The sequence below is a fragment of the Eleutherodactylus coqui genome, chromosome 3 (assembly GCF_035609145.1).
Source record: "Eleutherodactylus coqui strain aEleCoq1 chromosome 3, aEleCoq1.hap1, whole genome shotgun sequence".
Classification (NCBI taxonomy): Eukaryota; Metazoa; Chordata; class Amphibia; order Anura; family Eleutherodactylidae; genus Eleutherodactylus; species Eleutherodactylus coqui.
Genome location: NC_089839.1, coordinates 94,929,859 through 94,944,251, shown reverse-complemented (window position 1 = coordinate 94,944,251; position 14,393 = coordinate 94,929,859). Strand labels below are relative to the sequence as shown.

The window sequence follows — 14,393 nt, the reverse complement described above, 5'->3', positions numbered from 1 at the left end:
CGCATACAAACACTTTCCAACAAACTCCCAAGTACGGTCTCTGATCCCCCACCCACTCTTCCTAACCCAGATCAGCAGAGGTACTAGTGCTTAATTGCACTGGTTCAGCAGCTCGGCAGATTTTAAGTTTTGTGATTTTTACACTTAGTCTGTTGAACCATCAAGTCATTCTTAGTGAGAAGTTTGGAAAGACTTCAGTTAGAATTCACATGGGTTGGAGCTGTTGATGTCAGGAAGGGAGTTGGTATATCCTGTTTTGTTAGTATAGCAATTGCTACTTCCTTCTTTATGACCCGTCTTTCCTTACTGCTTCCATTAACCTGCTATATCTTTCCTTTCAGCTATGGGGTATAATTAAACAAGGATACAAGTGCAAAGGTAAATTTCAAGAGTCCTCATTGTGCAGCATATCAGTAGGTCAGCCTTGGCCTGTCAACCGGCCAGAAACAATTGTGTTTTTTAACGTGGAATGCAATATACTGTTAAATTAAATACAGCTTGTAAACAATACATATCAGTATTCATTGATGAGCACGATACCGAATGATCTTAAGTGAGTTTGGGTAATTAACTAGATATATTGTTAACGTTTGAATACATTCCTTTTTAGACTGTGGAGCCAATTGCCATAAACAGTGTAAAGATCTTCTTGTGTTGGCTTGCAGAAAACATTCAAGAGCAGCATCTACCAGCAGTGGCCATGGTTCCCTTCCCAACAGCCCATCTATAGCTCCAGGTATAGTGCAGATAATTACATGGTATAGTCACTGATTACTTCAGAAGGGTCAGTGATCCAGGGATTATTCCGATTGCCAGACTTGGAGTCAGAAAGTTTTTTTTCCCCCTGAAATGAGAAAATTGGCTTCTACCTCATAATATTTTTTTTTTAACTTTCCCTGGATCAACATTGGGGGTGATCTAGATGGATAACCTGAACTAGATGGACAGATGCCTTTTTTCTGCCTAACATACTATGTTATGACCAGGTGTGACATTTTTGCCTATTCACTGCCTATTGGCTACCTGCACTTGTTGCTTCAGCATTCAAAACCGCACTGAAGATGTTGTTCATCTGGGACAACCATGATATGTTAAAGTTCCATGTATACATCTACTAAATAAATGACTGCAGTGTCACATCCCAGATCCAAAACTATGAAACACAACTGTCTGTCCTTGGAAGAGATGCAATCATTTAAGAAGTGAAAATTACAGACTGCTGTAGAGTTCTAATGGGTGTTCAATTGGTGGGCTTCATGAACGCGCTAGCAGATCACATAGTTCTATTCTGCCTAGTCAGTCAGTAGCTAAGGTGGTGAAAACTACCCGAATGGTAAACACTTCATATAGTAAACCAACTCTCTAGCTTCCCTAATACTCTTTTAGAGTGGCCAATCAACCACTATTATAGGATATATATTCTGGCCCCTCCTCTCAGAGGGCGCTGCTTATTCCCCTCATGGTGGAGCTCTGGTCTTGTCCACTTCTGCTGGGTGACATCCCAAGCTCAGATAAGTCCCTGGTGTTTATTTTTATTATCTATTCTAATACATTTACTAACTAGTGCCATTGTTATTATTGATATTTTAATCCAGCAACCGTTAACCCTTTAACATCTAGTGAGGCCACCCTTGGTAAGGTGAGCACCCCATTTACAGACAGCGTTTCTCCATATCAGTGTTATGGGGTGAGATTTCCTCGTTCTTGATTTTAGTTACATTATATATTGTTTTGTTCTCCAAGTTATTTACTGTGTGTATACCCATCCAGTTGATCAACTATGATGTCTGATCCGGAAGAGGTGTTTTGGAAGAGATGTTTTGGCATCTGGCTCAGATGTAACACAAAAATAATGAATGTGCAATATTTGAGTGAAGCTTGAAGTGAATTGGATATTAATGATAACACTATCCATTTCTGCAGCACAAGATGAAGTTTTTGAGTTTCCCCCCTCTGGAAGGGAAAGTCAAGATCTGGATGGGCGAGCAATCACTTTGGTCACTGGGTCTTCTAGGAAAATTTCCGTACGATTACAGAGGTCAACAACCAGCCAGGCTACACAAACAGATCCAGTGTGGCCTGATTCTGGCTGGAGTGACACGGGTTCTCATACATTTCCTAAGATGAAATGCAAATTTTACAGTAAGTCAAGCAAGAACAAAGGTTTTGCTAAATGGGAGAATGAAAAGCCAAACATGCATCCACATATGGACATTATGGAAGTACAGATTATGGAACAGCTTCAAGACCACAATGACACAAAAACCAAGGAGGAACTGAGCAGTACTGAGGTATAGTAACAGATATTTTAATCATACATATAAAAATATATATCAATAAACAATGGGAAGTAAAGCTAATGCACATGGCCTACCTGCTGGGATAAAAAAACTATAGTTATAGCCTTATGCATCTAATAGAGCCTTGTGAAGAAGGCCATAGAACAGCATAAAGTTCATTGCAGCTCAATGCTTTTTTAAAAAACAGAATACCTCTTTAAATGGAATCTGAAGGAGTATGTCACATTTTCTTCTGCTGGTTTCATACTACACCTAGTACATATGCAGTCTCATAGAATATTTACTTAAAGTACCATATGTAGCATACAGAATCCTTGCAGATTCTTAGTTCAGAGAATGCCTTAGTAATATGGTATCTGAAGGGGTATTCCCCAATCTAAGTTGTATGTGTGTACAATACAGTGCCACAATAGTCTATGGATGTCAAATTAAGATGATGTATGAGGCCATGTGCAAGAAGCCTAAACTTGAACTTCAATGCAAACCAAGCTGGTATTTCCAGTAATGTTGAGGTGCTACATCCCATAACATTGAGACAGAAGTTATATGCTGCACCTATGATATGTAATGATTATTTGGATTAATGTCTCATACAGTGTGGGCTTAAGACCTCTTTCACATGGGCTACAAAATCGCGAAAAATTTTATAGCGATGTGACATCGCTATAAAACGCCTGTATGTGAAGCCCAATGGGTTCTTTCAGGCTACAGAACATCTCTCATGTAATAGAGCCCATTGGAAACCATTGGCTTCACATACATACGTTTTGTAGCGATGTTGCATTGCTACAAAATCTTGCAACTTTGTAGCCTGTGTGAAAGAGGCCTAAAGGGGTTCTCCCACTTCTAGCTGTTTTTGTGCAGCTCCATACATTGTGCAATGGCCCGAGTTGGTAATGCAAGCCGAGTCCAATTCACTTTAATAGGACTCAACCTGCAGTACCATCCCAGACCACTGTATAATGTACAGAGATGTCTGAAAACGGCTAGAAGTGGGACAACCCCTAAAATGCTTGCTTTTGTAATTTTTTTTTTTAAATGATGTTGTCTTTTTATAATAATCTGCACTGTGTGAATTCATGCAAGACATTCTTGGGAACTATCAATAATGACTGGTAGGGAGCTGGCTTTTCACATCCAAATGTTTCACAGGTGTATAGCCACTGTATGTTGTTGGCTTATCATGTAGAGATGGGTAAAAAAAGGTACCCTGCAGGCTCCCACTACTTATTAAGGATTGGTTTCCATAATACCCCCATGCAATACCACCATATATCATATTGATTTTTCTACTGTATGTCCACAGGACCGTTGATTCTCTAGTCCTCTGTAAAGTAGAACAACACTGGCACTGGCTAAGGTTGGAATTTCCTTCTGAGCGGTTATTGTCACCAGAAAAGTGACTGGACTACACGGCGATGAAAGGAAATAGTACAGATGTTGGGCGAAATGCACTATTTGCCTCCTTGAGTTAAGAATTAACTTTTCTCACTGAAAAACAAAGTGCGGCAACAGTTGGAAAGAAGACACAACTAATGGACTTCTACAGTTGATCTAGGAGTTGGTCGCTTTATGTGTCGGACTCCATTATAAGCCCACAATTTTTGTACATAGCTAAACAGCTTTAGGTTTTGTAGAGACTGTGTACAGTGCAACAATGTGGTTGGTATTTATTTTAGGAGAGCAAGTGAAGAGTCATAAAGTATTATTTAATAATTACCAGATCTACTTCCACGGTGTCAGGCATACAACAAGTAGCTCAATTTGTTTCTATTCAATCTTCTTCAAGTGATTCCAGTTGGTAATATTAAGACATCAGCATATTTTCATGTATCGGAATCGTAGACATTCCTATAAATTGTGCCGTCAAGCAGATATACGATTCTATTTGTGTAGGATACAGAGAATGCTCGTAAGAAATCATAATTATGATAAGATTTGCTTCATAACGTAGTTTTGGAGGAAGTCATTTCAAAGCTTTTGTTGCAAGACTGTAGCACAGTGAAATCCACGTACTGTCTAGTGGCATTTTATATAATGAGTGTCCATACTATGGTCACTCATAAAATAGTCCAGGTTTTGTTAGGGTACTTTTAGACGGAATGAATATTGTTCGAAAAATCGTTGAAATGAGCAAAAGTGAACAATAATAGTTCGGTCTACATGCAAGCCAACGCCGAATGAGAATAATTCGCTTTTTGTCATTCATTTTATGCAGGCATAAAAACATTGACTCATTCACTTATCGTTCGGTTCAAACAACAGTTATTCAGTTCGTCGCATTCAGGACTGAACAATTCTCATTTGAATGAGCCAAAGATGCATTAGCCTGTCTAAGCAGGCTGCATGTGTGCGAACGAGGTAGTGGTCATGTCACTCGCTACTTCCAACGAGAAATCGGCTCATCTAAAAGGACCCTTACTAGAGTTGAGCGAACATACTCTGGCGAGCTTGATGCTCGTTCGAGTGTTAGCGTACTCGATGGTGTTCGTTACTCGAACGAGCATCAAATCACGTTCGACCCCGCCCCAGCTTTTGGCCCCTCCCTGCTGTGACGTGCCTGTTTTAGCCCCTCCCTGTCGCGACGCAGCGCGCGTCATTTGAAAATTTTTGGTCTGGTAGGGAAGGGAGAGAGAGAGACGGACGAACCAAGGAAAAAAAAAAAAAAAAAAGCTCGGGACCCTGCGTTCCACATACAAAATTGCTCAAGTCTCCCATTGTAGTCAGCGGGGTTCGTTACTCGAGTAGAGCTCTCGAATTTTCTGAAAAGCTCGACTCGAATAACGCGGACCCGAGCATTTGGGTGCTCGCTCATCTCTAACCCATACTTATCAAGCTCTTCTTAATGTGCTCTAGGAATCTGGTGAGGGACCTTCAGCAGTATGTAAAGGAAAGCCAAAAGGACATGAATGGTCCTTTTGGCTAAAGCACCAGTTGGATCAATAATAAATAGGTCTATTGACTGAAGAAATTGAGAAGTAGATACTCACATGTGTGAAATGTGCTTGTTCCTGTTAAATGAACACATCTACGATAATGTACCATGTTTTTTTTATTAGACATATGGTATTGAAAAACTCTTTAGTTCTATCCTACACATTTAAACAAAAATTTAGGTTCAAAGGAACAGATGTCCATGTTCTATTTCTGCATGCCTTTGCCTACTCATAAGGTTGCCTCTTGAAAGTTGATAGAAACGATCTTTTGAATCTTACCCAGAATGCTGTTGCTTCGAAGTCAAAATTTACGAACTACAGTAAAGAACATAGTACCAATCCAACTTACAGTAGCTACATGACATGTAAACGGCTCAACAAACCTCACACTACTTGTATTTACTTCAATGTTTTCTAGAATCACTGGATATTGATAGCAAATTGTGTTTGTTGTTCCTCTATGTTATTTAAAAAAACTGCAAGATACAGTTTTTCATTTCCATGTGTCATGTTGTACTAGCAGAAGACAAGCCATTTTCCTTTTGAAACATTATGGTTTGAATAAAACTGTATAAAAGTGTATGACATCAAAACATAAATGAGGATTTGAGTCAGTGTTGTGTTTATAAAGCTTAAGTACAAATGGAAGCTAATGAAAATGGGGAGTTGAGGTATGGGTGAGACCAGTATCAGATTGGAGTTGTGCCCAATAAAATCATTCAGAGGACTCCTCCAAATCCGTTCATACGGGTCATGTGCAGATCTACTTTTTAAGTGTATTGTAACTTTATTGCCATTGTTCACACAGGATATATCATTAACTAGATCTAATAGTGTAAGTTTGCTTTCACATCTGTGCTTGGGGTTCCGCTTTCCTGCTCCTTTCGGGGAGCAGGAAAGAGGAATCTGCGTGGCTGAACGGCTCCATCTCTAGATGGAACCAAACAGTGACTGCCGAACCCCATTGACTATATGGGGGTCAGCCTCTTTCTGCCCAGCTGTTCAACTTTTGGACTTTGCAATGAGCGCTCATGAACCAATCACAGCCATCGCATTGTTTCATAGAGCGCTACATTGCTTGGCTGAGCAGCGCTCGAGAACCAATCAGAGCCATCGCTTCCTGGAAGTGAGATTTATGAATCCCTGAACCAGGAAGCGATCTTTTGGCAGCTGAGGACTGCAAGCAAGCACGCTGGAGCTTCGGAGAGCAGTGGGAGGACACGGACCACGGCTGCTATGTAAGTATAATAAGACATCCACCAAAAATAAGACCTAGTGCCTCTTTGGGGGCAAAAATTAATATAAAAAAGGGTCTTATTTTCATGGAAACATGATATTTCTCGTATTTTGGGCCATATTTGTGAAATTTCGACACAGAAATCAACCCATAAGATGCTTGTGATAATTATCTCTGAAATTAGCTGTACAGGCCTATTATTATATCAGACCCCGAATCCACCTGAGGATCCTTTACTATGCCAGTCTGACTCTAGATGACGTTTTGTATGTTTGTATTACATATTTGCCAACAGTCTACATAAATGTATTTGTGCAACTTTATCATTTAAAAAGTCTGGGATGAGGCACTTTGAGAAAAAAAAGTTATCTGTAAGCTACAAGGGATTAAATTAATGGATGTTAAGAGTTGCCATTATACAGTGCCCAGATATGTAAGTTAGAGGGACATATATTATAACTAGCAAGCAAATGCAACTGACTTTCTATTGTTTCTTTTTGAGCGTTAGACAGAATTAAACTGCAGTACTGAGCCTGAATTAGCTTCATCAAGCCAGAACTCTGTTCTAGTTGACTATCACCACCTAAAAAAATTTTTGTTAGGGAAACTGTACCCCTTTCAGTATAGTCTAGATCAAATAATAGGTGAAACTGACACATTCCTCAAACCTATTATGGTATCCAGCATAATTGTTCATTGCTTTTGAGCCAAACCAATTTTCCACGTTAGGTGCTACAACTATGCACCCAAGACCATTGGTCTCTTTTTGAGGATCCATGTTCGAACTCCATGTGTGAAGCCATTTACATTGAAAGTGTCTGATTTATTGAAGTACAGAGAGATATAAGGATTAGAGATGAGCAAGCACCAAAATGCTCGGGTGCTCGTTACTCGGGACGAACTTTTCGCGATGCTCGAGGGTTCGTTTCGAGTAACGAACCCCATTGAAGTCAATGGGCGACCCGAGCATTTTTGTATTTCGCCGATGCTCGCTAAGGTTTCCTTGTGTGAAAATCTGGGCAATTCAAGAAAGTGATGGGAACGACACAGCAACGAATAGGGCAGGCGAGGGGCTACATGTTGGGCTGCATCTCAAGTTCACAGGTCCCACTATTAAGCCACAATAGCGGCAAGAGTGGGGCCCCCCCCCCTCCCAAAAACTTTTACTTCTGAAAAGCCCTCATTAGCATGGCATACCTTTGCTAAGCACCACACTACCTCCAACAAAGCACAATCACTGTCTGCATGACACTCCACTGCCACTTCTCCTGGGTTACATGCTGCCCAACCGCCCCCCCTCCCCCCACAGCGCACACCAAAGTGTCCCTGCGCAGCCTTCAGCTGCCCTCATGCCACACCACCCTCATGTCTATTTAGAAGTGCGTCTGCCATGACGAGGAACCGCAGGCACACACTGCAGAGGGTTGGCACGGCTAGGCAGCGACCCTCTTTAAAAGGGGCGGGGCGATAGCCCACAATGCTGTACAGAAGCAATGAGAAATAGAATCCTGTGCCACCGCCATCAGGAGCTGCACACGTGGGCATAGCAATGGGGAACCTATGTGCCACACACTATTCATTCTGTCAAGGTGTCTTTGCATGCCCCAGTCAGACCGGGCTTTTTAATTCATAGACACAGGCAGGTACAACTCCCTATTGTGAAGTCCCTGTCGACCGACAGCATGGGTGGCTCCCTGGAACCCACCGGCGATACACAAAAATATCCCATTGCATTGCCCAACAGAGCTGAGGTAGTAATGTCGTGCTTAATGCAGGTGGGCTTCGGCCCACACTGCATGCCCCAGTCAGACTGGGGTTCTTTACAAGTGGACGCATGTAGGTTAAACTCCGTGTGCACCTACAGCATGGGTGGCTCCCTGGAACCCACCGGCGGTACATAAAAATATCCCATTGCATTGCCCAACACAGCTGAGGTAGTAATGTCGTGCTTAATGCAGGTGGGCTTCGGCCCACACTGCATGCCCCAGTCTGACTGGGGTTCTTTAGATGTGCTTTCAGATGCATTTATAATTCTCTGTGGACCCACAGCATGGGTGGGTGCCAGGAAGCCACCGGCGGTACATAAAAATATCCCATTGCATTGCCCAACACAGCTGAGGTAGTAATGTCGTGCTTAATGCAGGTGGGCTTCGGCCCACACTGCATGCCCCAGTCAGACTGGTAATATGTACCTTAACAGTAACCGCGTTGGTGGTAATGTGTTGGTGACTGCGGACCTAGTAGCGCGGTTTTATTTTGTTGGTTTTCGGAATGTGGCCAGGATTAAGTGGGCTGTGGCGGGGGATGTTTTTGAGGCACTACGTGTCCTCTCCACGTGTCCGTGGTTATATGCACCTTAACAGTAACAGCGTTGGTGGGAAATGGCCTCGCCGCCATCATGTCTTTGGGAAGCCTCTGTTTCCACACCCCAGAGACATACCATTAGCAGCGGTATAGGCAGAGCCCATAATTAGTAACATTTCAGCCGTAGCATTAGGACAGGCCCCACTAACATATCACTAGCAGCATTATAGGGGGAGCACAGTATGCGTTCCATTTCAGTAATAGTAGCACTCAAGACAGGCCCCAGTAACAATTCCGAAGCAGCAGTATAGTGGGAGCGCAGTCTTCGTTCCATTTCAGTAGCTGCAGTATAGACAAGGCACAAGTTACATTTATGTAGCTAAAGTGTAGGCCAACCCCACACACCTTTCTGTACCATGAGTGCAGGCGAAGAACATAGAAATTGCTATGATTACACTGTAGGCGAGGGGCCACAAAAATTGCTGTATCAACAGTACTAATGTACATCCAAAAAATTGGCCATGGCCAACCAAGAGGGCAGGTGAAACCTATTAATCGCTTTGGTTAATGTGGCTTAAGTGGTAACTAGGCCTGGAGGCAGCCCAGTTTAACGAAAAATTGGTTCAAGTTAAAGTTTCAACGCTTTTAAGAGCATTGAAACGTATAAAAATTGTTTAGAAAAATTATATGAGTGAGCCTTGTGGCCCTAAGAAAAATTGCCTGTTCGGCGTGATTACGTCAGGTTTCAGGAGGAGGAGCAGGAGGAGGAGGAGGAGGAATATTATACACAGATTGATGAAGCAGAAATGTCCCCGTTTTGGATGGTGAGAGAGAACGATGCTTCCATCCGCGGGTGCATAATACGTATTGCTTAGGTATCGCTGCTGTCCGCTGGTGCAGAAGAGAAGTCTGGGGAAATCCAGGCTTTGTTCATCTTGATGAGTGTAAGCCTGTCGGCACTGTCGGTTGACAGGTGGGTACGCTTATCCGTGATGATTCCCCCAGCCACACTAAACACACTCTCTGACAAGACGCTAGCCGCAGGACAAGCAAGCACCTCCAGGGCATACAGCGCGAGTTCAGGCCACGTGTCCAGCTTCAACACCCAGTAGTTGTAGGTGGCAGAGGCGTCACGGAGGACGGTCGTGCGATTGGCTACGTACTCCCTCACCATCCTTTTACAGTGCTCCCGCAGACTCAGCCTTGACTGGGGAGCGGTGACACAGTCTTGCTGGGGAGCCATAAAGCTGGCAAAGGCCTTGGAGAATGTTCCCCTGCCTGCGCTGTACATGCTGCATGATCTCTGCGCCTCCCCTGCTACCTGGCCCTCGGAACTGCGCCTTCTGCCACTAGCGCTGTCGGATGGGAAGTTTACCATCAGTTTGTCCACCAGCGCCCTGTGGTATAGCATCATTCTCGAACCCCTTTCCTCTTCGGGAATGAGAGTGCAAAGGCTCTCCTTATACCGTGGGTCGAGCAGTGTGTACACCCAGTAATCCGTAGTGGCCAGAGTGCGTGTAACGCGAGGGTCACGAGAAAGGCATCCTAACATGAAGTCAGCCATGTGTGCCAGGGTACCTGTACGCAACACATGGCTGTCTTCACTAGGAAGATCACTTTCAGGATCCTCCTCCTCCTCCTCTTCCTCCTCCTCAGGCCATACACGCTGAAAGGATGACAGGCAAGCAGCATGGGTACCGTCAGCAGTGGGCCAAGCTGTCTCTTCCCCCTCCTCCTCATCCTCCTCATGCTCCTCCTCCTCCTCCTGAACGCGCTGAGATATAGACAGGAGGGTGCTCTGACTATCCAGCGACATACTGTCTTCCCCCGCCTCTGTTTCCGAGCGCAAAGCGTCTGCCTTTATGCTTTGCAGGAAACTTCTCAAGATGCATAGCAGAGGAATGGTGACGCTAATGATTGCAGCATCGCCGCTCACCACCTGGGTAGACTCCTCAAATTTTCCAAGGACCTGGCAGATGGCTGCCAACCAGGGCCACTCTTCTGTAAATAAATGAGGAGGCTGACTCACACTGCGCCGAGCAAGTTGGAGTTGGTATTCCACTATAGCTCTACGCTGCTCATAGAGTCTGGCCAACATATGCAGCGTAGAGTTCCACTGTGTGGGCACGTCGCACAGCAGTCGGTGCACTGGCAGATTAAACCGATGTTGCAGTGTCCGCAGGGTGGCAGCGTGCGTGTGGGATTTGCGGAAATGTGCGCAGAGCTGGCGCACCTTTCCGAGCAGGTATGACAAGTGGGGGTAGCTTTTCAGAAAGCGCTGAACCACCAAATTAAAGACATGGGCCAGGCATGGCACGTGCGTGAGGCTGCCGAGGTGCAGAGCCGCCACCAGCTTACGGCCGTTGTCACACACGACCATGCCCGGTTGGAGACTCAGCGGCGCAAGCCAGCGGTCGGTCTGCTCTGTCAGACCCTGCAGCAGTTCGTGGGCCGTGTGCCTCTTCTCTCCTAAGCTGAGTAGTTTCAGCACGGCCTGCTGACGCTTGCCCACCGCTGTGCTGCCACGCCGCGTGACACCGACTGCTGGCGACGTGCTGCTGACACATCTTGATTGCGAGACAGAGGTTGCGTAGGAGGAGGAGGAGGGTGGTTTAGTGGAGGAAGCATACACCCCCGCAGATACCACCACCGAGCTGGGGCCCGCAATTCGGGGGGTGGGCAGGACGTGAGCTGTCGCAGGCTCTAACTCTGTCCCAGCCTCCACTAAATTCACCCAATGTGCCGTCAGGGAGATATAGTGGCCCTGCCCGCCTGTGCTTGTCCACGTGTCTGTTGTTAAGTGGACCTTGGCAGTAACCGCGTTGGTGAGGGCGCGTACAATGTTGCGGGAGACGTGGTCGTGCAGGCCTGGGACGGCACATCGGGAAAAGTAGTGGCGACTGGGAACCGAGTAGCGCGGGGCAGCCGCCGCCATCATGCTTTTGAAAGCCTCCGTTTCCACAAGCCTATACGGCAGCATCTCTAGGCTGATCAATTTTGCAATGTGCACGTTTAACGCTTGAGCGTGCGGGTGCGTGGCGTCGTACTTGCGCTTGCGCTCAAACTGCGGCGCTAGCGACGTCTGGACGCTACGCTGAGAGACATTGCTGGATGGGGCCGAGGACAGCGGAGGTGAGGGTGTGGGTGCAGGCCAGGAGACGGTAGTGCCTGTGTCCTCAGAGGGGGGTTGGATCTCAGTGGCAGGTTGGGGCACAGGGGGAGAGGCAGTGGTGCAAACCGGAGGCGGTGAACGGGCATCGTCCCACCTTGTGGGGTGCTTGGCCATCATATGCCTGCGCATGCTGTTGGTGGTGCCTCCCCAGCTGATCTTGGCGCGACAAAGGTTGCACACCACTGTTCGTCGGTCGTCAGGCGTCTCTGTGAAAAACTGCCACACCGTAGAGCATCTTGACCTGTGCAGGGTGGCATGGCGCGAGGGGGCGCTTTGGGAAACAGTTGGTGGATTATTTGGTCTGGCCCTGCCTTTACCCCTGGCCACCACACTGGCTCGGCCTGTGCCCACACCCTGACTTGGGCCTCCGCGTCCTCGCCCGCGTCCACGTCCTATTGGCCTACCCCTACCCCTCAGCATGGTGTATTACCAGTGATTTGATTTCCCAGGCAGGAAAGAAAGTGGCGCAAGCCTGCAGCCAAAATAGAATTTTTTCCCTTGTTTTTCAAAGGACAAGCCACACTGCGTGTATTCAATGAATACTACTAAGTTTAATAACTGTGTTGTGGCCCTGCAAATGTGTCAGAGAACTGCAGTGATGCAAAGTTATTCGCTACAGCAGATCGGGGATTTCCCATGCAGGAAAAAAATTGGCGCAAGCCTGCAGTAAAACGTAGCTGGCTGCGTCTGATTTTTTTTAACGTTCTGCACGCAGCACACACGTACCCAGAGCCCTGAGGACTGTCAGAGGCAGGCAAAATAGAATTTTTTCCCTTGTTTTTCAAAGGACAAGCCACACTGCGTGTATTCAATGAATACTACTAAGTTTAATAACTGTGTTGTGGCCCTGCAAATGTGTCAGAGAACTGCAGTGATGCAAAGTTATTCGCTACAGCAGATCGGGGATTTCCCATGCAGGAAAAAAATTGGCGCAAGCCTGCAGTAAAACGTAGCTGGCTGCGTCTGATTTTTTTTAACGTTCTGCACGCAGCACACACGTACCCAGAGCCCTGAGGACTGTCAGAGGCAGGCGAAATAGAATTTTTTCCCTTGTTTTTCAAAGGAAAAGCCACACTGCGTGTATTCAATGAATACTACTAAGTTTAATAACTGTGTTGTGGCCCTGCAAATGTGTCAGAGAACTGCAGTGATGCAAAGTTATTCGCTACAGCAGATCAGGGATTTCCCATGCAGGAAAAAAATTGGCGCAAGCCTGCAGTAAAACGTAGCTGGCTGCGTCTGATTTTTTTTAACGTTCTGCACGCAGCACACACGTACCCAGAGCCGTGAGGACTGTCAGAGGCAGGCGAAATAGAATTTTTTCCCTTGTTTTTCAAAGGAAAAGCCACACTGCGTCTATTCAATGAATAATGTATGTCTTCTGGCCCTGCCTACACAATTCTATCCCTGTAGTATTAATGCCGGGTGCAATGGTCTGCACAGCCGGTTTTGAGAAAAAAAAAAAAAAATGCAACACTGCTAACAGCAGCCTGGACAGTACTGCACACGGATAGATGTGGCCCTAGAAAGGACCGTTGGGGTTCTTGAAGCCTACACTCACTGCTAACACTCTCCCTGCCTAACCACCACTTCTGTCCCTATTGCAGGGCGCAATGCTCTGCAGATCCAATTTTGAAAAAAAAATAAAAAATACAGTGCTAACACAGTACTGTACACTATTAGATGTGGCCCTGAGAAGGACCGTTGGGGTTCTTGAAGCCTACACTAACTCCTAACGCTCTCCCTACAGCAGCTCCAGCACGATACCACTGTCCCTCAGCTAACTCACAAGGCATCTGAGCCGAGCCGCGGGAGGGGCAGACTTTTATACTCGGGTGACATCTGATCGCAGCAGCCACTCACAGCAGGGGGGTGGTATAGGGCTTGAACGTCACAGGGGGAAGTTGTAATGCCTTCCCTGTCTTTCAATTGGCCAGAAAAGCGCGCTAACGTCTCAGAGAGGAAACTGAAAGTAACCGGAACACCGAGTGGTACTCGTTACGAGTAACGAGCATCCCGAACACCCTAATATTCGCACGAATATCAAGCTCGGACGAGTACGTTCGCTCATCTCTAATAAGGATTTCTCCATAAAAAAATTGTCACCTTCTGGACGTTACATTGTCCTGCATGCCAGAAAATCACTTTACTGTGAAAACTACACGCTTTTCTCTTCTAAATTGAACCATTTTTAATAGTTTATCAATAAGGTGTATAATTCTAGGCGTCATCTGAATAGGGTTTAAATACGTATCTAATCATTCTGTCTCAGTGATTTGTTTCCATTGATAAAATGTATACATGCATGTTTAGAGTAGGGCTACATGACAACTTTGACCACAACACAGTCACATGGCCAAAGATTGCAGTGTAGTACTGTGACCTTGCAATTTAATGAAAGACAATGCAGTCAGGTTGTGGTTGGCAAGTAACTGCAACTAGGA

At 45.6% G+C, this 14,393-nt stretch overlaps 1 protein-coding gene across 1 annotated transcript in view; it reads left to right on the top strand.

The window, feature by feature from the left end:
- The window catches only part of RASGRP3 (RAS guanyl releasing protein 3), a 79,938-nt gene extending 74,041 nt beyond the window's left edge, over positions 1 to 5,897 (top strand). The window contains exons 14-17 of the mRNA XM_066595881.1: positions 342 to 378; positions 611 to 736; positions 1,924 to 2,291; positions 3,607 to 5,897. Of these exons, the coding sequence (XP_066451978.1) occupies positions 342 to 378; positions 611 to 736; positions 1,924 to 2,291; positions 3,607 to 3,615 (540 nt within the window). The 3' untranslated portion in view covers positions 3,616 to 5,897. The remainder of the gene's footprint in view (positions 1 to 341; positions 379 to 610; positions 737 to 1,923; positions 2,292 to 3,606) is intronic.
- The last annotated feature ends 8,496 nt before the right edge of the window (positions 5,898 to 14,393 follow it).